At 36.2% G+C, this 26469-nt stretch overlaps 3 protein-coding genes and 1 long non-coding RNA gene across 6 annotated transcripts; 3 read left to right on the top strand and 1 right to left on the bottom strand.

Annotated features, from left to right (window-relative positions):
• The first annotated feature begins 578 nt into the window (after positions 1–578).
• LOC126495628 (uncharacterized) lies at positions 579–4715 on the top strand. Its single transcript, XR_007590197.1, has 3 exons — positions 579–1114; positions 3785–3901; positions 4484–4715. It is a non-coding gene; the product is annotated as an uncharacterized lncRNA (long non-coding RNA).
• Positions 2281–3443, top strand: LOC126495626 (olfactory receptor 4C46-like). Its single transcript, XM_050133226.1, has one exon. It carries the CDS (start codon positions 2514–2516, stop codon positions 3441–3443), a length of 930 nt encoding a protein of 309 aa, XP_049989183.1. The 5' UTR covers positions 2281–2513.
• LOC126495625 (olfactory receptor 4C12-like) lies at positions 4696–15317 on the bottom strand. Of its 2 annotated transcripts, none has more exons than XM_050133224.1 (2): positions 10408–11721; positions 4696–4713 (listed from the first exon to the last, which is right to left on the bottom strand). In XM_050133224.1, the coding sequence occupies exons 1-2, from the start codon at positions 11314–11316 to the stop codon at positions 4696–4698; spliced, it is 927 nt and encodes a 308-aa protein (XP_049989181.1). In that variant the 5' UTR covers positions 11317–11721. The 2 variants fall into 2 exon arrangements, with proteins under 2 accessions (XP_049989181.1, XP_049989180.1); XM_050133223.1 differs by lacking the exon at positions 4696–4713 and adding an exon at positions 13614–15317 and having other exon boundaries at positions 10341–11302.
• On the top strand, positions 9266–26127 carry LOC126495627 (olfactory receptor 4C45-like). 2 transcript variants are annotated; one of them, XM_050133228.1, is made up of 5 exons: positions 9266–9289; positions 11069–11179; positions 22336–22422; positions 23328–23387; positions 24990–26127. In XM_050133228.1, the coding sequence occupies exon 5, from the start codon at positions 25022–25024 to the stop codon at positions 25946–25948; it is 927 nt and encodes a 308-aa protein (XP_049989185.1). In that variant the 5' UTR covers positions 9266–9289; positions 11069–11179; positions 22336–22422; positions 23328–23387; positions 24990–25021; the 3' UTR covers positions 25949–26127. The 2 variants fall into 2 exon arrangements, with proteins under 2 accessions (XP_049989185.1, XP_049989184.1); XM_050133227.1 differs by lacking the exons at positions 9266–9289; positions 22336–22422 and having other exon boundaries at positions 11068–11179; positions 23296–23387.
• Positions 26128–26469: the final 342 nt, after the last annotated feature.

Raw genomic sequence — 26469 nt, 5'->3', positions numbered from 1 at the left:
AAAATGTAAAAAGCTTTTGCTGTTAATATCTCTAGGTCAAGATTCATTATGAAAAGAGTGATCTGTCTTATTTATTTCATCCACACTATCTGCCTTCTGCCCTTTGGGAACAACAGTTTTGCATTGAATATCATTTCTCTATATAAATATATTAAAATTCAAATATCGAGTTTCCTGTAACATTGTTTTAAGACTTTAGAAGAGAAGATTTTGATTAACAAAGACTCAACATTTGATTTCACATCAAGTTATCTAAGTGATTTCTTTTCTAACTGTGGCATATGTTTCACATTAAAGTTAATTATTTCAATGGAAGTTCAGTTTGAAAATAACATTGTGTTTGGATATTTCCAGACATTAGAATCATCTAAGATGAACAAGGTAAGTTTCATAGTGGGATTGATAACTAGAAAAATTCTTACTTTCCTCATATGATGATAATTATTTTTAAATGCTTTTCAAATACATTTATATATTATTTTTTGTTCTCATTTTAAGTCTATGACATTTAAGCATTAAACTTCTCTCACATTGTAATTGAAGTTTAAATTCTTAAAGAATTTGTAGGACACAGGATTTTGAAATCAAAGACCACACTTTTGCCATGGAATACCAAGTGAAAAATATCCAGACAAATTATGAAAAAAAGTTTCCGTACATTCCGTATGCATGGAAGTTTAAATACATAAATTATCAAAGGTTTAGTCCATGAACATAGAAAACCCTTCCTGGGATTACTGCTATAGATAGCATAAGTTTATGGTCTCTTGAAGAGAAATATTGGTAATGACTCTCCATGAGTTTATCAAGTGGCTAAATACTTTTTATAGTATTGTTCTAGTTTGATTGTGTTATGTTTTCCTATATATTCCTTGCAATAATTCTGATAAAAATCTATAAAATGTATCAATATTTTCACTTCATAGGTGAGGAAATAACAGCATAAGATTCCAAGAAATGCACCTAAGATAAAATAATTGCACATGGAAGAACTAGGATTCTAATCTGAAGTTGGGGTTCTAAAATTAATATCCTTATCGCTACTGTTGGATGGTGTTCAGCATTTTGAAGGACAATCTTAAAGCCTTCATTTCATAATTATAGTAAAGTAAAGGTGAGTGTGACCATGAAAAATGCCAAATTCCAAGACTCTGTCACTAAATACAGTATCACAACTTTCTTAATATTTGAGAGTAGAAAAATATCATTGTGTGCATTGGATACTATGTTCCATGCAAATTTACTTTAAAATAGTATTAAAATAGTAGTATTATTTGGGCCATAATAAAAATATTAAATAAAAATAATTAAAGTATACTTATTAAAACAATATAGAATGTGAATCAATAATTTAAAGAAAAAAATAATAAAAATATAAAAATAACATGAAATGTACATTTGACTGTTCTTTATTAATTCATTGATTTTGTACTCAATTGCTAATTTCATTGGTTCTATTTTCTAATTTTAATTTTAAGATGATGTAAAATAACTATTGAGACAATCTCTCAAGAATATAATGAGAATAAAATTGGGAAATAACTACAAATTCAGAATACACTCATTGATCAGTCATTTGAGCATTAGTGTTCTTATTGTGGCAAATAACATTTAATCGTCATGATTCTTGACTCATTTGAAAAATTGACAAAATAATGTCAATTATTAATGAAGAAACATGTGCACAGGTAACTGGGTGTCATGCCTCATAAAAGCTCAATCACATGAAAGTATGTAGTAGTATTGTGAAGTTATTAGATTTCATAAACATGATTTTTAATGTTCGTATTTTTTATTAGACTATAAAATGTCAGATTCATTACATCATTTTTCAGGGAAAAATGTTTTTTTCTGTATCTCCTCCTCTCTTCTCTCACACTCTTCCCCTGCTTTATACCTTCCACCACAGCACTTGCATCCTCTATATTCCCAGGAGTTACACCCTAGAATATCTATGTCACCTACTCTAAATAGGGTCTGAACTCCTCTCTCTGGCTTCCATTCTGGTACTCAGCCTCAGACCTTCTCATCCAGCTGACACACACAATTCTACTGCATTAACACCCAATATTTTTCCTTCTTCCATTTCCTCTTTAGTTTTACACTCATATCCAAACACTTGCTAAATTTTATTATTTCACATGGACATAGAGAAAGTGCTTTAGTTTTTCATTCACAGCCTGTACACACAACATCCACATCTTTATTAAAGCTTAGCTTCCGCTAGCATAAAATCTACTACAAGTTAGATCCCGAGTCATAATAGACTCGCATAATCAGTTGTCTTTTGTCCTGCACACTCATAAAAATTCCTCATATTGATCTCCTAAGAGAGTTGTCACATGAGAAACAACTTGAAGAATTCAGAACCTGTCTTAGAACACAAATAAAAATTTACAGATAAGCAGAAAACAGAGATCTGAGACTAAACACAATAAGGTGGAGATTTTTAAAAGATTAAAAATTGCATTGATATTTTTCAGGTAATATAACCACCTATCACATGAAATAAAATGGAGAACCAAAACAACGTAACAGAGTTTATCCTTCTGGGACTCACAGAGAACCCAAAGATGCAGAAAGTTGTATTTGCTGTGTTTTTTCTTATCTACATCACTTCTATAGCAGGAAATACGCTCATTGTGGTCACCATAATTTCTACATCATTGTTAGAGTCTCCCATGTATTTTTTCCTGGCCTATCTGTCCTTTATTGATGCCTGTTATTCCTCTGTTAGCACCCCTAAACTGATAGTAGATTCTCTCTGTGAAAAGAAGACCATTCTCTTCAATGGATGCATGACTCAAATCTTCGGGGAGCATTTGTTTGGAGGTGCTGAGATCATCCTGCTGACTGTGATGGCGTATGACCGCTATGTGGCCATCTGCAAACCCCTTCATTATGCAACCATTATGAGTCGACGCCTATGTAGCCTGCTAGTAGGAGTGTCGTGGTTGGGAGGTTTCCTTCATGCCACCATACAGATCCTGTTCATTTTCAGATTACCTTTCTGTGGCCCTAATGTCATAGATCACTTTATGTGTGATCTTAATCCTTTGCTCAACCTTGTCTGCACCGATACTCACACTCTTGGACTCTTTGTTGCTGCTAACAGTGGCTTTATTTGTCTGCTAAACTTCCTCCTTCTGTTGGTCTCCTATGTGGCCATCCTACGCTCCCTAAAGAGCCACAGTGCAGAAGGAAGGCGCAAAGCCCTTTCTACCTGTATTTCACACATCACAGTGGTTGTCTTATTCTTTGTGCCTTGCATATTTGTGTACATGAGACCTGTAGCTACCTTATCTATTGATAAAGCAGTTGCTATGTTCTATACTATGATAACTCCCATGCTAAATCCCTTAATCTACACCTTGAGAAATGCTCAGATGAAAGATGCCATTAAGAAATTGGGGATCAAAAAAGTTCTTTCAAGTAATGAATGAACACACCTGGAGCACAGCATGAATTAAATTAAATCATAAAATAAAAAGTTACTATCCATAATTTTAGAAAGCACATTTATTGGATAAGGAGAAAATTAGTTATGCATTTTATTTACAAATTCTGCAGCAAAAAGAGTAGAGAAGGGTATAACAAAAGACAACATCCACCCCTCACATATTTTGGAAATTCTACAAAATTGAGACTTTTTTAATAACTCAGCCTTGTATGAGAAATCATATGGTTTCCGTGCAGTAAAAAGTGAATAAGTAATAAGAATCAGTGGTATAACATAATCTCACTGTCCATCCAAAGATGGGTACTGATATTCTTCCCTTTTCAGGGACCGACAGACATGAAAGTACCAAAATCATAAGAACTGATGAAACAGTGACCAGAATAAGACTGATTTTTCAGGCCATTCTCCATTTATACTTCGTGAAGAGATGACAACAGAAAGGTTAGATAAACGGATCCTCAGCATATTAATGATTGTTTTGCCTCAGTAATCTCTCTATTCTTAGCAAGATTTCATGTTTTTAAGAATAATACTCTCTTTTTTAATTTCATGTTTTTAAGAATTATACTCTCTTTTTTAACCACTTTATATTTAGGTAATATTTTCTTATATAAAACTGTTTTGTAAAATGTGCTCATACTTGGGAATGGTTTAAGGTAGGAAGCCGTTGGTGGTTAATGGACACATGGCTGAAGCTGGACTGGAGGTATAACTCCTTACATTCTATAACATCATGGGGGTGATGCAAGTTTTATGACAGGTAATTGAATTTTCCAACATATTCATTGAAGAGTAAATAAATGTTCCAATACAAAGATATATATCTTAGATGATATATATATACTGATCTGATATATTACATATAATTTATGTAATAAAGTATCATGAAATGCTCCATAAATATGTGCAGTTATTATGTGCTAATAATAATTATTATGTACTTTAGAAATAAAGTACATTTAAAATATATATGTCTCCTGTGCCTGTGGTGGTTTAAATGAGAAATGTCTCCCATTGGCTCAGATACTTGAACACCTGGTCCTCATTTGGTTGTGCTGTTTGGGGAAGGGATGCAGCCTTGCTGGAGGAAGTGCATTATTGGGGCTGGATTGAGAATTTATACCTTTGCCCTACTTCCAATTTATTCTTCCTGCTTCCACCTTACAGTCGAAGATGTAAGTTCTCAGTTTCCTGCTCCTGCAGCCATATCTGCCACTTGTGTCTATACCTACCAATCATAATGGACTTATATCCTTAGTAATCTTAAAATAAATTAAACTATTTCTTCCATAAATTGCCCTTGGTCATAGAATTTTATCACAGCAATAGAAAAATAATGGATGTATACAGATCCAAACACACAAACAAAGAAACACACACACAAATTCAGAATAAATACATTCTAGCTTTTACATCTTTTATGCACAAATCAACAATTACTTTGAGGCCAAATCAGAAACAGTGACATTTATTACTGTTTTAATGGTAAATAAGGAAAATTCCAGATCTTCCCTTGATTTAACTTAGTGCCCATTAGGACATTCTAAGAATAAATGTATAATACAGTAATTTAAATGATAAGAAAGTAGAAGTGCATTATGCATTAACACAGAATTGGACAACCAAGAAAGAACCCCTACATTGAGAAGCAGAGGTATGAGCCAAAACATTATAAATGGTGTCAGGGGTTGGATGATGGTTCACTTACAAAAGTACTTGCTGTGCAAATATGAGGACTGGATTCCAGCTCCCCAGAATCCTACCAGAACCGAAGGAGATCTAAGAGCCTGAGAAATATTCTTCCCCAAGGAAAATCACCCCCATTGATTGTCCATTACCAAATGATCATCCTTGAAAAAAAATCTATACCAGTAATACTATACAAACTTAGCAGGTTGTTTTTATGTATTTAGGAATATACATGTATGCACATTGATGTATGTAACAGTAAACAGTGAAAAATAGAGAAAATTAATTCAAAAGAGAACAAGAAGGTATATTTGGGAGAGCTTAGAGAAATGAAAGGAAAGAGGGAAATGTTGTAATTATATTTTAATCTCAAAAATAAAAGAATATTTTAAAATTCTGTGCTTGGGTTTCAAGATTCTAAACCTCAGCAGAGACCAGGAAATCTCAGCACTCACTGGCCACCCAGTCAGGCCAAACAGTGAGCTCAGGGCTCAGTGAGAGATTCTGCCTGAAAAGAAAAGAATAATGATGGTGGACACTCAGTATTCACCCCTAGTATCCTTACACACATGCACATATATACACATGTACCCATATACATACAGAAAATGAACACACATACATAAAGATATCAGTAGAATGCATACAAATGAGGCTGATCTGAAAGTATTTCAAAAAGAAGGAAAATATTCAAAAGGTTTTCTAGATAGATTGTTTCAGAGCAAATTTCTTAATGCTCTGGCTCTTCCAATCTTTCCACCCCATCTTTTGTAATGTTACTTGAGCCATAGATGCAGGGACTATGATAAAGATGTACCCACTGAAGCTGGGTTCCCCATGATCTACTCTAACCACACCTTGAAAATAGATCAAAGGAAACAAGAATAGAAGCATGAGCTTATTGTAATGATTTAAGTGTAAATGCTGTGAGGATACAGAGTGTGATGGATTCTGCTTCGTCCATCTTAAATCTGTTCTACTACGCTAGCACACACATACTCCAAGTACCACAAGTCTAGATCACTAACAGTTCATAGCCCACGTGTCTCTAGACAATGCATGAAAGAACATGGGGGAAAATATAACGATTTCAGAGCCTCCAAATGTCCAATATAGAGGTCAAAACAGTTAATTCTTTGTCTTGAAGGGAAATCAGCTCTGTAACACAACTCCAAAGATCTCAAAACTCCAGGATGAAGCCAAATGCAGTTGAGACCCCATTCTTTCCCACAGCTGTAGTCAGTTTCCCTCAAGTCCTTCTTCTTTTACCTCACTTTCATCAAAATGCCGATCTCAGGACCTCCACCTGTGCACCACCACCTAAACGAATAGATTGAGATAATTCAAGAAATATATACAATATTTATATACTGTATTAAATAAAACGAAAAAAAGCATATTCAACTAGTGGTGGATGTTGACATGTAGAAGAATTTAAATTAATCCATATCTATCACCATGCACAAAACTTAAGTTCATATGTGTAAAAGAATTTAACACAAATCCAACCAAACTGAAGCTCATAGAAGAGAAAGAGGGAAGTACCCTTGAACGCATTGACATAGGGGACCTCTTCCTAAATATAATGCCAGTAGCACAGACACTGAGAGAAACAACTAATAAATGGTATCTTCTGAAACTGAGAAGCTTCCATAAAGCAAAGGTCATGGTCAACAAAACTAAACAACTACCAATAGGACTGGAGATCTTCATCATTCACACATCTGACAGAGGGCTGGTTTCTATAATATCCAGAGAATTCAAGAAACTAGACATCATACTACCAAATAACCCAATTAAAAATGGGGTACAAATCTAAATAGATAATTCTCAATAGAAGATTTCCAAAGGCTGAAAGACACTTAAGAAAATGCTAAACATCCTTAGCCAGCAGAGAAATACAAATCAAAACAACTCTGAGATTTAACTTTACACCAACTGGAATGGCTAAGGTCAAAAACACTGATTAGAGTTTATGCCGGAAAGGAATATAGAGTAAGGGGAATATACTTTCATTGCTGATGTGAGTGCAAACTTGTACAGCCACTACTGAAATCAGTACGACAATTTCTTAGAAATTGGGAATCAATCTACCTCTATACCCGGCAATATCACTTTGGGGCATAACCCAAAGGAGGTACACTCAAACCACAAGGACATTTGTTCAACTATGTTCATAGCAGCATTAGTCACAGTAGCCAGAACCTGGAAACAACCTTGATGCCCCTCAACTGAAGAATGGATAAAGAAAATGTGGTACATTTACACAATGGAGTACTAGTCACCAGGAAAAAAAAATGACATCTTGAAATTTTCAGGAAAATGGACAGAACTAGAAAAACTCTTCCTGAGTGAGATATCCCAGAACCAGAAAGACAAATATAACATGTACTTACTCATAAGCAGAAATCAGATATAAAGAAAAAGAATAACCAGCCTACAGTACACAACCCTTGAGAACCCTCATTCAGAAACACATGGAAGTAGATGCAGAGATCCACAACTAACTACTGGGCTGCCCTCCTGGATACAATCAAAGAGAGGGAGAAATGATATTATGAACAAAGTGGTCAAGACCATGATGGGGAAATCACATAAGCTGCTGACCTGAGCTAGTAGGAGCTCACTGACTCCAAACTGACCACTGGGTAACCTGCATAGGACCAAACTAGGCCCCCTGAATGCAGGCACAAATGGTGTGACTTTATCAATATGTGGAACTATTGGTAGTGGGACCAGGATCTAACCCTAATACATGAAGTGACTTTGTGGAGCACATTTTCAGTGGGTAGATACCTTGCTCAGCTTAGGCGTGGGTGGGGGACTTGGTCAGGTAATGGTGACACACACCTTTGGTCCCAGGATCTGTGAGTTTGAGGCCAGCCTAGTCTAGAAGAACTTGTTCCAGGACAACAAGGAAACCCTATCTCTAGAAGGAAAAAAAAAAACCTTTTGATTTTTAAATTTTAATTTCAACAAATATGTAAAAACTACACAAATCTGAGGTACCATGTTATGTACTGACACATGTATGCCTTGTGTCATGTTTAAACCAGCCTACCTCCTCAAATATTTAACATTGCTTTAGAAAAAAACTTTTCTATGCAGGCAATGGTGGGGCATACCTTTAATCCCAGCACTCCGGAGGCAGAGGAAGGTGAGCATTATTAATAAAAACCCAGAGACAGAAATTGGGTTTCAGTTTGAAAACCAGAAAAGCAAAGTAGCCAAACCACTAGAGAAATCTTACCTCTACCAAGGCTGGGCAACTATAGGCTAATATGACTAAGCCTCTCTCTCCTCCTATTTCATATTCCTTTTAGTGCTGAGATTAAAGGTATGTGACTCCCTAGTACTGGGATTAAAAGTGTGAGCCACCACCACCTGGATTTGTTTCTGTGCTGATCTTGTGTAGCCCAAGATGGCCTTGAGCTCATAGAGATCCATCTACTTCTGTCTCCCAAATCCTGGGATTAAAGGTGTGTGTGTCACCATTACACGACCTCTAGTGGCTTTAGCTTTGCCTCTGGTCTTCAGGCAAGATTTGTTTATTAAAAGACAAGTAATATACCACTATAATTGGTGTTTCTTATAATAAATGAATTTCATGCAGCGTGTTATAATGAATAAATGTGCTTTATTTTTCAGGGTCTTCTGTTCATCAATTTTTTTCAGAAATCGACAGAAGGTGATGGATACAGGCATGCATAGACAAAGAGATGAACAATCTCTTTGTTACATAAGTATGTTTTCAGAGCTGACTGGTAATACATAGCCAATTGGTGTGTGCTCTTTCCTAGAGAAGTCTGTTTTTTCCACTCAGCATTCTTTTATTGCCCATAGTTCTTTGGACAGTTTTGAGGTTTTGTGGTCTTTTCCCCATCCACATTGGTGCATTTATTGATGTCATCCTTGCTCAGCTTATATTTGGGTGATCATGCTGGTGGTACAGCATTTTAAATCCAAAGGAGACTCAATCTCACAGGTAACTAGCTCTTGATCCTAGCTCTTACAGACTTTCCCCCTCTCTTCTACAATGTTTCCTGAGCCTCAGAGAGGGAGTGTTTTATAGATGTATCCTTGAACTGGTCTCTGCTATACTTGTGTCATGGAACCCCAAACAAGGCCACCACAGAGTCGGTATGGATGCAAACACACGAGGGTTGATTGTTCTGCCAGCATCAGTCCTCTGCAGCTTAGGCTATCAACGCAAGATAAATTTCCTGCTTACCAGTCTCAGTGATGTGTATGTGCATGCACATTCTCTCTCTCTCTCTCTCTCTCTCTCTCTCTCTCTCTCTCTCTCTCTCTCTCTCTCTCTCTCTCTCTCACACTCACACACACAGGCTGAAGCAGGAGAATCAAGAGTTGGGGACAACNCTCTCTCTCTCTCTCTCACACACACACACACACACACACATAATCATAATCATCATCATCCCAATGGAAGGTTTGAAGCTTGTTAACTTATCAAAGGAATTTATTTTGTACTAGCAACTATGCAGGCCTTAGAAAACACAATGAATCTCATTATTCAATGAACAACAACTATGCCTTTCCCAACTATTGGAATCCTAGAGTTCATGGAGAAGTCTAGTCTAAAAATTATATATCTTTCTTAGATATTTGTCATAAAATATCAGGGAATCTTTACTCCTCTATCATAAACACCTTAAAATTATTCATTGCGGGAAAATTTCATCTGTTCAAGTCAAGGATACTTTGTGGTCTATCTCTTAATTAGATTTCAACTGATAAAATATAAAAAGATAGAAGATTTATAGGTATAAAATAAGCAGTATATCTTTTTCTACATAACCAATGTTTAATAGAAAACAAAATTCATAAAGCAAAGAATTAATGTGGATACCAGAATCTCAAGTAAAGGGAGATCATTACAGATGTTAGTTTTATTATCATTAATAATCAGCAGTCTCAATATTACATAAAGTTATTACTATCAATCCAATATTCTAGGCCCATACTTTTTTGATTCTAGAGATGTTTCAGATTTCCAACCACTTTATAGATATTTGCTAATTTAGAAGCAATTAGTTATGATGACAGACATATGAGACAGGAGAACAGAAATATGAGCAATAACTCATGCTTAAATTTCTACTGAAATAGCTATATCCAAATAATATCAAATTACACTCGACATTCTCATCTTGAGAGCAAAAATTTTCAGTCAGGAGTCCATGTATTGCCTCTGTATGTAAAGTTCAATGACATGTTTAATTGTTATCTGTACTCACTTTTTTTCTCCATAGCTTCTTTATTGCATTTTTTACCTCAGCATTCCTGAGGGTATAGATTAAAGGATTCAGCATAGGAGCCACCATAGTGTAAAAGACAGCGACGGCCTTATCAAGTGGCAGAGTGGTCACTGGTCGTAAATATACAAATATGCATGGGATAAAGAATAAAACCACTACTGTGATGTGAGACACACAGGTAGAGAGGGCTTTGCGCCTGCCCTCCAAGCTATAGTTCCTTAAGGAGCGCAGGATGACCACATACGATCCCATCAAGAGGAGGAAGTTAAATAGGCAGATGAACCCACTGTTGGCAGCAACGAAGAGACCAAGGATATGTGTGTCCATGCAGACAAGTTCCAACAATGGGTACAAGTCACACATAAAATGGTCTATGATGTTGGGGCCACAGAAGGGCAGCCAGACTGTAAATAGTATCTGAATAGTTGCATGGAGAAACCCTCCGGTCCAGGCCACTCCCACCAGGAGAAAGCATAGCTTGTAGTTCATGATGGTCATATAGTGCAGAGGTTTGCAGATGGCCACATAGCGGTCATAGGCCATCACTGTCAAGAGAATGATCTCAGTTGCACCAAAAATGTGCTCTGCATAGACTTGTGCCATGCATCCATTAAAGGAGATGACTTTGTTCTCTTGAAAGGAGTCCACAATCAACTTTGGAGCGGAAGAGGAAGTGTAAATCATATCTATCAAGGAAAGGTGGCTCAGGAAGAAGTACATGGGGGAACTCAGAGCCCGGCTGTGGATGATGGTAACCACAATGAGCAGGTTGCCTGAAATTGTTACCGTGTACAGAACCAAAAATGTCACGAACACTACTTTCTGTACTTGGGGGTTTTGTGTAAGACCGATCAAGATGAATTCAGTCACGTTCCTTTTATTCTCCATCTGTGTGGTATGGTTAATTTTTTCAAAGCCCCAAAAGAAATATTTTATCTTCAGGAAAAAAAAGAAAGGTGAAAATTGTAATTATAGTTACAAACTCTAATCTTCAGAATTCTACCATGTCATAAATTAGAACTAGTCTGCTCAAAATTCTATAAAAACAGGTCAAACATTTTCTAAGTTGACTTTCCTAGTCTTTATTTTTTTCAGTTCAAAAGAATTCTTAAAATACAAAGAACACACTGAAGGAAGGAACTCATTTTCTGCAGTCAGGGGAACAATGGCAAACTTCACTTTTACATAAGAATGATGGAACAGAGCAATCATTAGCAGCAAAATTTTGGAGATTAACAATACACATATATATGTCTTAAATATATATCTAAATATACAACCATAAAATAGTACTTAAACACCAGTTCTAGTTATGAAAATTTAACAGAAGTAAAATGTTAGTATAATAACTATGTAATTTGTATTTGAAAATCTATTCAAATACTAATATGTGTAATTCAGGAATACAATTAAATTTTGAAGTTTTCATATAAAATTTTATATAGACTATGATTCATTGATGTTAAAACGCAAGTATATTTGTTTCCTTTTCTTCACATCCTCGCAGAAATTGAGGAATTTTTAATTAAAATAAGTCAAATATTAATGCCATATATATTCTCTCACATAACTGGATTCTAACACCAGCATTAATACAAAGGTACAAGTAGAAATGGAAAACAAGGTGTTCAAGAACAGGCACCAAACAATTACGTACCCAAAGACAATGCCTGCATATGCTCCACAGCACAGTTGGACAACTGCAGTTGATAATAATGTATTATATGTTTTATGAAGAGCAGAGAGGAGTTCAATGTCTCCAAATACAGAGCTGATAGTAAGAAGGGAATATTAATGACCCTCACTTGATCAGGACATACTGTGTATATGTGTTGATAAACACATTGTGACCCATTAATAGTGCAATTATTACATGTTAATCAAAAATAAGGTAGAAGCTGAAGGCACTGCTCAGTGGTTAAGAGTGCATGCTTCTCCTGCAGAGGACCTCAGTTCACTTCCTAGTATCCATAACAGGTGGTTCACAATAAAATACAACTTAAGTTCCAGATAAATCTGAATTCTTCTTATTACAAAACCTTCAGTCACATGTATGCATACCCATAAATAGACACACACACACACAAAACTTTCCAAAAATATAGGAGCATAATAATATTTCAGAGCAATTCAAAACATATTGAAAAAATAATTACTTAAAATATTGAGAACATTTGCTTCAAAATGTAAGATTATGGATGACTTGTTATATTTTTCTTTAGTTTTTTTATCGTTTTCCAAATTACCATAGATTGCATTACTAATTTTATGATCAGAAAATAACTTTGATTTCTATATTTGGTACTATAATTGAAAAAATGAATATTCAAAGCTGAGTAAAATATGACACAACAAATATAAAGGGTTATAAATTGGCACATCAGGGAAAGCCAGCTAATGGTGTCTGAATGTAACTAAAAGATAATGGGGTGTTCTCATAAAACTGTGCTTGTCAATGCACCAAATGAGCATAAGACAAAGGGATGCATGGGCACTAGTGAATGGGCGCTCAGGACAGAGCATGAGATTGCCCTGACCACCCCACACAACATACTGTCTTTTGTTCTACAGTCGAATATAGGTTTTCATGTGAACTAACCCCATGCACCAACAATTTGCTTGCACAGTAAATAAGTCAAGCCTGAATTCACTTTATAACAAAATCTGTTTCATTTACTTGATGAAGAATGCAGATATCACTCAAACCTTACAATATGATTTAAAACTGCTATGCCATTCATTATCAGTTTTTTTTCCTGAGCTTCAGATTTCTTTCCTTTTCTCTTTTTTTTTAAAATATCTTCATGTGTTCTGACACACAAGAACTGTGGAGGGTAAGATGGATTGTCCCCATCACATGTGGTCATGATCATCACATGTGGCCATGATACATAGTGACGTCTCCTGGAAAGAGATGTCTTTCCAAGAGACCTCAAGAATATTTTGTTGAGACATAGACCTTACATCTCTAAGCCCAGGATCCCAACCTCCCTTCTAAATAGCCCAAAGTATTAGAGAATCCTCCCAGGAACAAGAACCCCTGGGAATAAAAAAAGAGTGCTTTTCTAATTGCCAGGTCTTCTCTAGAGGAGTTAATCTTTGGGATAACAAAGAATGGTCTAAGTTTTTTTATACATTTGAGAATGTAAATGCCAAAATCATATTTCATGATCAAAACCACACACAAAACATGACTCATTCAGCTATTCATTCCATTTCCTGCAGATTTTCAAGTAATCTGTATATATTTTGATCCTTTTAAAATATTCAGATTCTTCCTTTTCCCTCACAGCATGCAGACACAAAGGTAAACTGAACAATTTGAGTATATGTCAAAACTGATGTCTTTGGTGTTCAATTCATCTTAAAGTAATAAATGAATTTTGTTCCCTGCCCTGGCTCAAAAACTAATAGAAACCTCATCTCACACTGAGAAAATCTGGTCACTACTTTAATTCCTGTGCTCAGATATTTGGGCATAAACCCTTTGTTGTGCTCTGTTTTTCCACATTTGTGGCAGCATGCTGGGGCTTGCATGTCCTGCACAAGCTTCCTGTGGGACAATCTTTCACTGAGTAACTGTCATGCACTTGGCACTATACTAAGTGATTTGTGTGTAGTGTTTCACCTATTCTTCACAATAATGTCAGAAGGTTTAGACACTTATAAGTGTGAATTTTAAAGAAAAGAAGACTAGACTGTGGCTGGAAGATAAAGAACTTACCTAAAGTCCCAGTGGTAAAATGTAAAGGGTCGAGTATCCAAATTCACGATGTCGGTCTCTATATTTGTAGCATTTACTCAGTGCCTGTGTCTCCAAGGCAGATCAGTTTCCTTTGAAGGTCAACATGGCCAGAGTTAAGAGAAGTGAGCTAGTGCCTTAAATCCACCACCTTTGTACGTAAGAAATCCTCCTCAGTCCTCTGCTAAGCTACAGAAGAAAGCCAGATGGTAATGAGTTTAGATTCCCAGTCCACAAACCTCCAGAACTTCCCTACATTAGAAATCCCTGGGTATCTTGTATTTTGTCAACTTATATATAAAGTTGAGGAATGAAGGGGCAGTCAGGTGAATTTCAGACAACCAAAGCGTATCAGCCAATGACAGAAAACAAGAACAGCCTAGGTCTGCTAAACTCTATAACACTGGTATTCTCTGCCTCTGCATCTCACCTTTCTTATATAAATATATAAAGAGGAACAATAGCCAAAAGGAGAGAAATCAGCTACCATTTCATATTTATCAATACCTTTCTTGAATCTGAGCTTAAGGTGACAGATATTTAATCATGCAGCTCGGAGCTGATCTACTATTGCAATCGCAAGCTCTCACTGCTCAATACCCAAGAACATTTGATGAGGTCAAAATTAAGTGTCCCTGAGTCTGAACTTTTAATTCAGACTTCCAATCAGAGCAGAGAGTATCCTTTCCCACTACAGATTCTGAATCTTTAGTATATTCATCTTTGAACCTCTGCTTCAGAATTGAAAGAATTCTTTGGAAAAGCAGTTACTGTCCCTCGTGTTTTGACCTGTTTCAGCTGTAGTGAAGGTCATGTCTATCATAGCTTTAACTCCAACAAGACTTATTTGATTTTCAGCTGCATTTTGGGTTTCTAGCTATTGGTACAAGTTGATATTTTTCCTCTCTTGATTCCCTGAGAATAGTCAAAACAATTTTTTTTTCTGAAAACGTGTGATTGCATTAGTCAAGAAGCTGCCCAGATCAGCATGCTCTATGCCCTACACAGCAGTAAACTCTCAGTAACTCACCCAACCTTTTCAGCCCCTTTATATTCTTCCTGTGCTCAAACCAAAGAAATGAGTTCTTGCAGTTTCATGAATTGTAAGCCTTCTAATACTTTTAATATATGTAACCATATATACAGTTTAAATAAACAAATATTTTAGCAACATCTTAAACATCTGAAAATGTTTAAAAGACATTGTTTTGATGATTTTTATGGAAAACTTCTTGGGGGTAGAAATACGATCAGTTAGATTAAGAATCAGAATTCTGCGGAACTTACTTTGGCTACTGCCACAGTTGAGGAGAATGTCCAATGTCTTCAGAAACACAGAGTAATCATTACATACAGATATTTAGACAATATTTTGTGTAATGTATGCATCCCAAATCCGCAATACCTAAACAATATTTTAGGAGGCAGAGACTGCCAAATGACACAGACTTCAAATGCATTTAACAAGCACTTTCAAATCTTGGTTAGCTTTGTAATGCCCATCAAAAGAAAAAAAGAAAATGTTCTGTTGAATTAGGCACTGATGGTTCTCCGCACTAAAGGGAATCTTCTAATCTTTCTTACCTAGATCACGTTACAAAGAAAAACACAAATGTCTACCTTTCAATTCTTCCAGTGGAAGAAAAAGAATGAAACTATGTGTGAAGGCTACTGGTTGTTTTATTAATGGATAAATCTGTCTCGCCTTTACCCTCCCAGGAATTAATTACTTCTTCTCTATTTTGAAGAGTTTGCCTTAGGCACAGATATTCAGTAGCACTTATCTCTAAACAATTCACCTAATAAGTTCTTTTTCTGCAGCGGAAACTAATTTATTAACAGTCCATATCTCTGGTCTAGAATATTGTGATGAAATATGTATTGCATAAACCCTTGAGAACCAGGACTGTGACATGAAGGACTCTCACTATTGTATGGATAACAGCCTGGAGTATTGCTCAGTGTTTGTCCCTGAGGACACTTTCTTTAAGCCTGCAACCATGTACGAGATGGAGACAATCACTCACCCAACTGTGTGAGGGTGCATCAGTGCTCTTTCTCTCCATAGAAACGAGTTTCGGAAACAGATGTAATTTTAAGCAGTGTACTATCTAGATCTAAAATCCTCCTATCAAGTTCCCCTGTGCAGAAACCAAAACTTAATTACTGCAGTCACTAAGCTCTGTGTCCTAATTTGTAAGTGTCATGTCCTTTTTCTACTGATAGGATGCACTCTATTGGATAATTTTTATTCAATAATTTTCATTGCTGGGTTACAACTCACTAGGAGATAATCTAAAATAATTTTATAACTACTAAATATACTATACTAGCTTTTTATTGAATTTTTGCACCTATTTTATGTATTATTATAAATTATTATTTAGCAGCTTTGTTTGATTTTGGTATTAAAATACTATGCCAGCATCACAGAATAAGTTAGGAAGTATTGTCCCCTTATATTTTTGGAAAAGTTAATGAGGGTTAGTGGGGTTTTATTATTGTTGTTGTTTTCCATAGCTCCTCCATTATATTCAAGCTAAATTATATTACTCTTCTATGTTATCACTTTCTTTATAAAAAAATAAACTCCTTTTTGGGGAACAGTGACCTTTTTCTATTGAATTCTTGAACTATTTTAGAATAATATTATAATTTTTGTGTATCTGCTTCTGAGGTCCTCTTTAGCAATTTCAAAGGAAGACAAAAGTTTTGAGACTTTATTGTCTAGTATCCCAAGTCTCTAAATAATGACAAGCTTATCTCAGGGTTTATGAGTTCAGAACTGTGGTTATATGAGTAGGTTTGAAGAAATATCTTTATCCTCAGGATCTTTAGTCTAGTTTTCTTGAGATTTAGCTTCAGTGCTCTTCCAGTTCTTGGAAAAGCTCTACATTATTATGTGTTCCCATTTCTACTATGTGTTAAGAATACTGTGTTAGTGGTACATCCTGTCTCCTCTCTTTATTGATATACCACCTCCTGGACCAATGGGTGTTCCTAGGTGACAAAGGATGCAATGGCAACACCTTTCACCTTAGGGTACACAGAAATGTTTGGAATGATTTCATTTGGCTCTGTGTTCTTGCTGCATTTATGCACAATGTTCATTTATGTTCATTGTTTTACCTGACCAAAAATTAGATAGGCTAAATCATTTAACATTCATAGCAAGGAGGTTGGAAGGACTTAACCCTCTTTTGGAGCTCACATGTCTTACTGTCTAGGTATTATGTGTAAATGGACAAACGGATTCAAACTCTTGAAAGAGAATTCCATCAAAAACTATATTAATAGTGACCACATACTTTCACAGATTATTTTACAATTTTATGAAATTCATTTACTTTTTGATGTTTTTGAGGATATCTCTCACTCAGCCACACAGAATTATATTGCCTTTCTCCCCGTTAGGTGCTGAGGTCGAGGTCATGGGTATATCTACCACTCAACCTCAGAAAATCTTTTCTTGCATCACCTGCTATATTAAATGTTATGTGCTTTAGTGGAGACGAGTGGATTCAGCATTAATTCTTTTTTTGTTCTAATGTTATATTTTTATTGATTTTTTGGGTGGATATTTGGCATCATGCACCCCAATCCCACTCATTTCCCAATCCTTCCATGTTCTTTGAGGCACTGTAACATCCCCAAAAGAAAACTAAAATTTAAAATAAAAATTAACAACAACAAAAAAGATCTCCTTGACTTCTCTGAGCAACAAACTTACCTCATCTATGCTGATATTTGGGCTACCTTCCCTTATACAGGTCATGTTCATGCAGTCAGATTCTATGAGTATATATGTGCGATTATCCTAGCATGCCCTAAGAACTTTTTTACAATGAACTTCCACTAACTATAGTTCTTGCAATATTATCTTCAGCTGTGATCTCCAAACCTTGTAGTCATATGTATGATATACTTTTCTAAATTTGAACTAAGCATTCCAAGGGTTTGTATTCTCTTCATGGTGGCCAGCTGTGGATCTGCATATTAACTTCCAGATATAGCTTTTTGATGAGAGCTGATAAATGCCCATATTAGTGAAAAAAAAAAAAGAACATTGGGATTATGTAAAATCTACACATTCTTTGGTAGGATGGTCATTTTCACAGTAATAATCTTGAAAATTCAATGAGCATGGGGGGGTCTTTCCATTTTCTGCTATCTTCAGTTTCTTGCTTGAGTGTCTCAGCAGACATGACACAACTCTTTCACTTCGTTTTCTATATTAATCTCAAAGTTTATTGACATTATTGTGGATGAACATATTTCACTGATTTCTTTATTGGGATATTTGTCTTTGGAGAACAGGAATGCTGCAGCATTTGTAAGAATTGTGAAGGAGAGGGACCTTGGCAGGTGATAGCCAGATGCTTCAGGGCAGGTGAGAGAGAAATACACCATGCAGGCCACTGCTTGCATAAGGAGTTTCATTGAGATAAAGGGAATGGGGGAGGGAAGAAAGAAAGGGGGAGAAAAAAGAGACAGAGACAGAGATAGAGAGAGACACACAGAGAAACAGAGACCTGCTTGCCTCTTCAGAAGAACAGCAGGAAAGAGAGTGGGGATGGTTAAATTCCTGGATGGTAATATTGTCTGCAATTGTCTTGGTGTTGGTTTACAAATTTCAAATTTATTTATTTATTAATCAATCTAATATTTAGTTTTCAAATTAACTTACCTCAATAGAAAATGAATTGCAATGCTAATGCAACCTGAGTTATACTTGAGTGTACTGTAATATGGATATGATTTGTGCTGCTGTTGATGTATTGTTTCTACAAAATTAACATAAATGAATTGCTTTGCTCAAAAAAATTAACTTACCTCTTACAATTTTCAAAAAAAAATTGTCATAGGTGCAATAATCTTGACTGACCAGCAGGTGGAGCCAGTGTTCAGGTGGCTGGTTAAGGTGGTTGTTGAGAGTTAAGGTGTAATGAGGATATTGGCCAGAGGGAGTCGCTGGTGTACCACTAAAGTACGTCTTAGGTCAAGACTGAATTAAAATGTGAGAACTTGCAGAGCTGCTAACAAATTTGGTTAGACTGGACAAAAGCAGCACTCTCTCACACGGAGAGGATTGCATTGGGTAGAAGCTCAAGGAACCCAGAAACTGCAGGCACCTCTAAGCTGTGAGGGGGATCCTATCACTCCGGGGGAGGGGGGGAAGGGAAAGCAAGCCAGTGTTCCATATTCTGGCTAACTAGCACAGCAGGGACAGAGCTCCCTGGGTCAGAGCTCAGCCTGGTAAGAGCAGACCTGGTGGCAGCTGAACATCAAAAGCAGATCATAGGATAGGTGGTGGCAGTGGGCCACACGTGTCAGGGGAGACAATTGCTAGCTACTCCGGGTAGTTGGATGGTTGGTTGCAGTGATGGTAGCTCAGCCATGTGGTGGGAACCTGAGACTCTCACGAACAACTTCTCCTTTTGGCAAGGCCCTGGAGAATCTGACCCAAGTTTTTGTTAAGACCGATGGATAGTTCAATGCACAGTTCTCGGCATGGCCCCCCGGGAGCATATGTGCTACCTGTTCTCCTTGCCTTCTTTATCCAAATAATATTGCTGGCTGACTCCAATTTCAGTTTCTTTAAAGCTATGGATGAAATGGCCATTGCCTAGGGCATTTCTCCATGATGACTCTTTTGTGGGTGATCCAGAGAACATACTATTTTTTTAATTTTATATTTTATTTATTTTTTTTAAAAGAAAATAAACTTTTTTAAATTTACATACCAATCTCAGTTCACACTTCTTCCCCTCCTCCAATCCCCACTGCCTTTCCCCCAATCCTACTCCCTTTGGGGAAGGTCCAAGATTCTCCTTGCTATATGAAGACCGAGCAAGGTATCCATACAAAGAGAATGGGTTCCCAAACAGTCAGTACAAGCAGTAGGGATAAATCCTGGTGCCACTGCCAGTGGCCTCGCAGTCTTTCCCAGCCATACAAAGGTCACCCGCATTCAGAGGATCTAGTTTGGTCCTATGCTGGTTTCTTCTCTGTCAGGATGGAGTTGGTGAGTTCCCATTATCTCCGGTTCATTGTTTCAGTGGGTGTCCCCATCAAAGTCTTGACCTCTTTGCTCATATTCTCACTCTTTTCACTCTTCAATTGAACTTTGGGAGCTCAGCCCAGTGCTCAGCTGAAAGTCTCTGCCTCTGTTTCCATCAGTTGCTGGATGAAGGTTCTACGGTGACATTTAAGCTATTCATCAAACTGATTCATCATCAGGCACCCTCTCAGAGGAGATATTTAAAAAAAATAAATAGGGCATCTAATCCATCCCCTAAAGCCTTTGATATTGCAAGTGTGACCATGAATTCAGGATCTTAAGAACAAGATGTTGCCTTTCCAATACACTTTGTGATTAGCCTTAAAAGAGTCATAGTACTTCATGGCATTGCAAATCTGCATGACTACTGTGGAGAGACTGATGTTAGCCATAAGAGTCCAGGAGAAATAGTAATAAATATACATCAGGGATTAATGGTAATAGTATAGGAACGTGGAATGAATCAGAATCATAGAAACCATAATAACCTAATTTCCAAAGGCTGTGCCAAAACTGTAGGAAATTGAGAGGAGAAGGACATGAGAACAAGAGGTAAGCAGTGCCACCTATTAAGAGTAAACTTTTTAGTTACGTAGTTTGCAGGATGACAGAAAAAAAAACCTGGTATATCCACTATTGGAGTTGGAGTAGTAAATAATGAAAAATGAATTGATCCAACCTTGACTGATAAATTGATTATGAGAATTTATATTTGTCCAAAGGTAAACATTAACCACCTTATGGCAAAACTCTCTTTCATTTTGCATGATGCTATAACTGAAAATGCCAACTGGGTACACTGTTTTACCTGTAGGTATGCCTAGTTAGAAAACTTTCTTTGTTGCCTGCAATACCTATTATGATTTTGTCATTAGAGCTATGAGTCAAGTAGGTAATGGTTACCAGTGAGAAAGTTATGGGATGGAAGAAGAATGAGGTAAGGGAACAAACTGACAATTATTGTAACCATTATTAGAAACTTAAAGAAATAAACTTGATTATAAAACTATTCATCCAAACCATTGGAATTGTATAAATAAAAATGGCTCAGGCTATATGGGGCCACTTTTTTATATCAGCTTATCAGAGTTCCATCATTGCACTAATTTCACACATCCATCCCAGGTCATTGGACCCAGTGGGAATTAGGAGCTAGTCTTCCAACATTTGGGAACTTTATGTCACGTGTATTGCTCATATTCACTCCACAACTCCTCCCACGTCTGCCCCCTATTTACTTACCTGCCCAGCTTTGTGTTCTTTTTCTACCAATTCCAATTGCTCTGCCTCACTATCTCTGAATGTGTGGCCTTTCACTGGAGCATGAGTTACTTACCAGGGGCTACATGCTGAAGAAGACTTATGCCCCTTACCCCAGCAACTAAAAATTGACAACAGTTCCTCATATAGAGATGATATTTCATGCATAACTTTATACTTCGTGATGGGTTACACTCTTCTTGATGTGTTGCACAGGTCTTTTGTGTGCTTTCAAAATTGCTATGAGTTCATATTTGCAACTTCCATTCTGTTTCCAGAAGATGCTGTTTTCCTTTTCTAGTTTTTTTACTTAGTACTTTTATAAAAATATTTTTCAATAATATGAATGGTGAATTTAAGTTGTTAGTTTGGCAAGGTGATGGGATGCATTTTTAACATAACAAAATAAAATATAATAAGTTAAAACAAAAACCATAAAATCAAAGTTGGACAGGAAAAACAAACAGGAAAAAGAGCTCCAAGTGAAGCCAAAATAATCAGAAACCCATTCATTCACACATTCAGGCATCCCATAAAAATGTTAAACTAAAATATATGCAGAGGATCTTGTGCAGACCCATGGAGCCCCTGGGCTTGCTGCTTCCATCTTTGTGAGTTCATAAGAGCTTTGCTCAGTTGATTTAGAGGGCCTTGTTCTCTTGGGGTCCTTCATGCCCTCTGATTCTTACTGTCTTTCTGTTTCCTCTTCTGTAGGGTTGCTTGAGCTCTGAGGGAAGAGTTTCTTGGGGACAACTCATTTAGGGTTGTGTGTTCCAAGGTCACTCATTCTATTTGTGAAAAATGTCTGGCTGTGAGCTTATGTATTTATTCCAATCTGCTGCAGAAGGAAGCTTCTCTGATGATGGTTCAGCAAGATACTGATCTATGAGGATAGCAGAATACTATTAGAAGTCATTTATTGTTTTATTAGGTCAGTAATATTTGGTTTTACCTTAGCTCTTATGGCTATCTAGTCTCTGAAGGTGGGGCTATATAAAGTTCATTGGTAGAACCCTTGCCAGAATACAAGAACCTGAATTCAATTCATGACCCAAATGAATTTCTGAAACTAGCCACTGGTAATGATGTCTGGTGAACCAAGTGGGGTTAATCAAAAGGCCTTGGTGAAGATTTCATAAGAAACAATTACCAATCCTCTGGGTACTTGTTAAACCAAAACATCACCAGAACTTTTAGACTGCAAATCTATTTAAGTATTTAGCATCAAGAATTAAAACAAAAGGTCGTTGTGTTGATGACTGGAGCAGCATGTAAATCAATAAGACGAAGATCTGTTTAAGAGGAACTATGTTCGGTATGGACAGGTTTCTAGGGAGATGGGGGTAAAGAGGAACTGGGGTAGAGGAATGAGACGAATTCTCTCTCCATGTTGTTCATAGACTCTCAGGAAGCAGAAAACATGCTCAAAAGTATAAGGAAAAGAGTCTAAACCATTTGGTTTTATTCTCTTATACGTGTCAAAGTGGAATATACTAAGGTTTTCCCATTTGAGTAACTAGGCTTTATGCACAGCATTGTTATCTGAAAAGAATATAATCTACTAATGTTGGTATGTGTGGGTACATGTGTGTGTGTGTGTGTGTGTTTGTAAGTTTGTGTATATTCACACCACCAATCACACAAAATCAAGACAAAAGCAAGTAATCACTAGTAATATCAAAGTTCCTAACTGAAATAGTTTATTTTTTATGTAAATGCTGGCAATACGATCAAAGTTAAATAAATAAAAAGTCTAAATTATATAATTATATAGAAAAATGATAATTTCAATGTTACCTTATAGAGTCTACTGAACACTGTACTGGCTGTGCTTAGAGGGGAAGAAAAAATTACTGCAATCAATCAACAGAGGAATCCACAGCCAACCACAACCTGGTAAGTGAAACCTAAATCTTTTTCCCAAAATTTAAGATTAACTTAATTTAGCCAGTTTATTCTGAAGTAGACTTTACAGTTATATGCTTGACTTGAAGTTTTATATTTTGCTATGAAATTAATTTAGACACACTAGCATGGAAATACTATTGGTAATTTTACTTAATTAGGTGATGCTGAGAAAGACTGGAATCATTTCTAAAATGCAATGTTAAATGTCTATGTCTCACTAAATGCATTGATTCTAGATGATTGTTTGTAATGACTTGAAGATTTTCCCTCTTCATGATATATGTACTATCATTATGAAGTTAAAATTTGTGAACTAAATTTATTGAGAATGATTAACTATATTGTCCTAATCTATAGATATCATGCACAGTGTAGAGACACTCTGAATTAAGTCAAATTGAAAACAAATAGGGCTTCTTCTCATTTCTTCTTCCCCTCACTCTAAAGGGTCTGAAAAATTAAGCGATTAGCACTCTTTTCAGAATTTTATTTTTTGAAGCTGGGATAGACTGAGGAAATTTTTGGTTTGATTTTGGGTAGGTCTTAATGAAAAAGATAAAGAAGTATAAAATATCTCAGCTCATTATTATCACCTCTAATTCATACTTGAAAATTTCATTGAAAAGAATATATTATACTATCCTCACCATTTCTCCAACAAGGCAAGGAAAACTGCAAATTCATCCTATTTTGGATGAATTTACTGTAAAGGGTGGTGTCTTAACTAATACTGACATTTGTGTCTTATCAACAAGAAATTAAGGGTAGTCTCATTATCTACTTTTAATATGTGATTAGGGAGGAGAAATGTACCTAAATCTGTGAATAATCGTATAATTGATCAAAGTCCAACTACAAGAAAAATTTATTCATAAAATACTGTGGTGTTTAGGAGATATTTTGTGGAACTTACATGTAAACATACAGATATGGAGACAAGAAACATTGAAACAATGAAAATAATTGCCATGGGGAACCAGGCACAAAAATCTGGTTTCTGGAATTCAGTATGCTCAATGAGCTAAACGAATGCGGTGCTTTGGCATCCAGAGAGAAGACAGCTCCATCCAGAGTCACATCTCTAACTCTAGGAGCAGATGCATTTATATGACAGAAAAGAATTGGAAATGAAAGAGTATGAGAGCTTTAAGTGCAGCAACACTCATCCTTTCAGTGTGTATTTCACAGTTGTTCATTAAATACTTCATTTTTTATAAAAAAAATCTTTGCAACTAGACAAACGAAGCTTCAAAATAATTGATATTGATGATATCTGCCTTCCAAAACCACAATGAAATTATACACTTAAGGAACTGGTAGGAAGAAAATTTGAAAGTCACCCTTGTCATCAATTATAATGACAGTTTTCTTGTAGTATTTATATAACGTCCTATCACTACCCCACAAAAGTTAATTAGGAAAAATAGAATCTACTTCTGTTCTTTAAAAGTGCAAAGGATGTGATACCATCGGCAGAGATGAGAAGTGAAGCTATAGCCACCTCAGGGACCAGAAGTAATGAGATGATTGATTCTTTTCAGTGTTTCCTTTTAAATATCATCACTGAGACACACTGTGATTTTTTTTCAGATGACCAGATGCTCAGAGCCTGAACTAAACTGATGAAAAGGATGAGCAATGTCACAGAATTCATTCTCCTGGGCTTGACTCAAGACCCAGATCTGAAGAAACTCTTATTTATTGTGTGCTTAGTAATCTATGTGATCACACTGGCAGGTAACACGCTCATCTCAGTCACCATCTTCATCAGCCCGGCCCTGGCTACTCCCATGTACTTTTTTCTGTCCTACTTGTCCATCATAGATGGTTTCTACTCTTCTTCCATAGCACCCAAAATGATCTACGACCTGATCTCTGAGAGGAGCAGCATATCCTTCAATGGCTGCATGACCCAGCTTTTTGCTGAGCATTTTTTTGCAGGAGCTGAAATCATCTTGCTGATTGCCATGGCCTATGATCGTTATGTAGCCATCTGCAAGCCATTGCACTATATGACCATCATGAACCGTTCTGTGTGTGTTTCCTTGGTGGTAGCAGCTGGAATTGTGGGATTTGTTCATGGAATGATACAGACTACTTTTATAGCCCCGTTACCCTTCTGTGGCCCCAATATCATTAATCATTTTATATGTGATTTAATACCCATTCTGGAGTTGGCCTGCATTGACACTCACACTCTAGGGCCCCTTATTGCTGCCAACAGTGGGTCAATGTGCTTAATCATTTTCTGTTTACTTATTGTTTCTTATATAGTTATCCTTCACTCCCTGAGGAAACACAGTTCAGAAGGACGTCACAAAGCCCTGTCTACCTGTGCTTCTCATGTCTCTGTTGTTTTCTTATTCTTTGTACCTTGCTCATACTTGTATGTAAGACCAATGACCTCCTTTCCTATTGACAAAATTGTGAGTGTGTTTTACACCCTAGTGACACCTCTGTTGAACCCTTTAATCTATACCCTCAGAAATGAAGATGTCAAGAAAGTTATTAAGAAACTCCTGGGTCAAATAAAGACACATTATGGTTAAAGAAGTCTAGTAATTTTCTATATTTATATAGTAATATCTAGAAATATTTCATATAAATTTATTTGCCCTAAGTGACTTTAATTGATAATGTCTATTATACTCTGCATCAGAATTTACAAATGGATGATTTCTGTACTAAAGAAATAGGAACAGTGTAATAATACATGTAGATAATGTGTATGAAAACCCCAGAATGATAAGGATTTCAATGACATCAAAAATTTATCATCTCTTTGTGTTTAGAATCTTTAAATTCTGTTCCACTTAATATAATTTAACTATAATTATGTAATATAATATATAACATAAAATAAATTATTATGTGTTATTGTCACCCTAGTCTGCTTATAACGTACTTCTATCAAACCATATTTAGGAATATGTTACCCCAGATCCTATTGTTCTTTCTCTTTCTCAGTTTCAGTTTGTAGTGACTTTACTCTGTTCTCAATTTCAGTGAGGTAAAACAAATGACAACAAATGCTGGTGAGAAATCAGATAGGGTTTTTAAAAAATCTAAA

The sequence above is a fragment of the Alexandromys fortis genome, unplaced genomic scaffold (assembly GCF_014885135.2).
Source record: "Alexandromys fortis isolate MF-2015 unplaced genomic scaffold, M_Fortis_MF-2015_v1.1 scaffold_520, whole genome shotgun sequence".
Taxonomy (NCBI): Eukaryota; Metazoa; Chordata; class Mammalia; order Rodentia; family Cricetidae; genus Alexandromys; species Alexandromys fortis.
The sequence above is the reverse complement of the archived record's forward strand: the minus strand, read 5'-3'. Positions and strand labels throughout refer to the sequence as shown.

What these genes read in the sequence shown, in the direction of transcription:
- LOC126495626 (XM_050133226.1), top strand. Translation starts at nt 2,514, where the DNA reads ATGGAGAACCAAAACAACGTAACAGAGTTTATCCTTCTGGGACTCACA.
- LOC126495627 (XM_050133228.1), top strand. Translation starts at nt 25,022, where the DNA reads ATGAAAAGGATGAGCAATGTCACAGAATTCATTCTCCTGGGCTTGACT.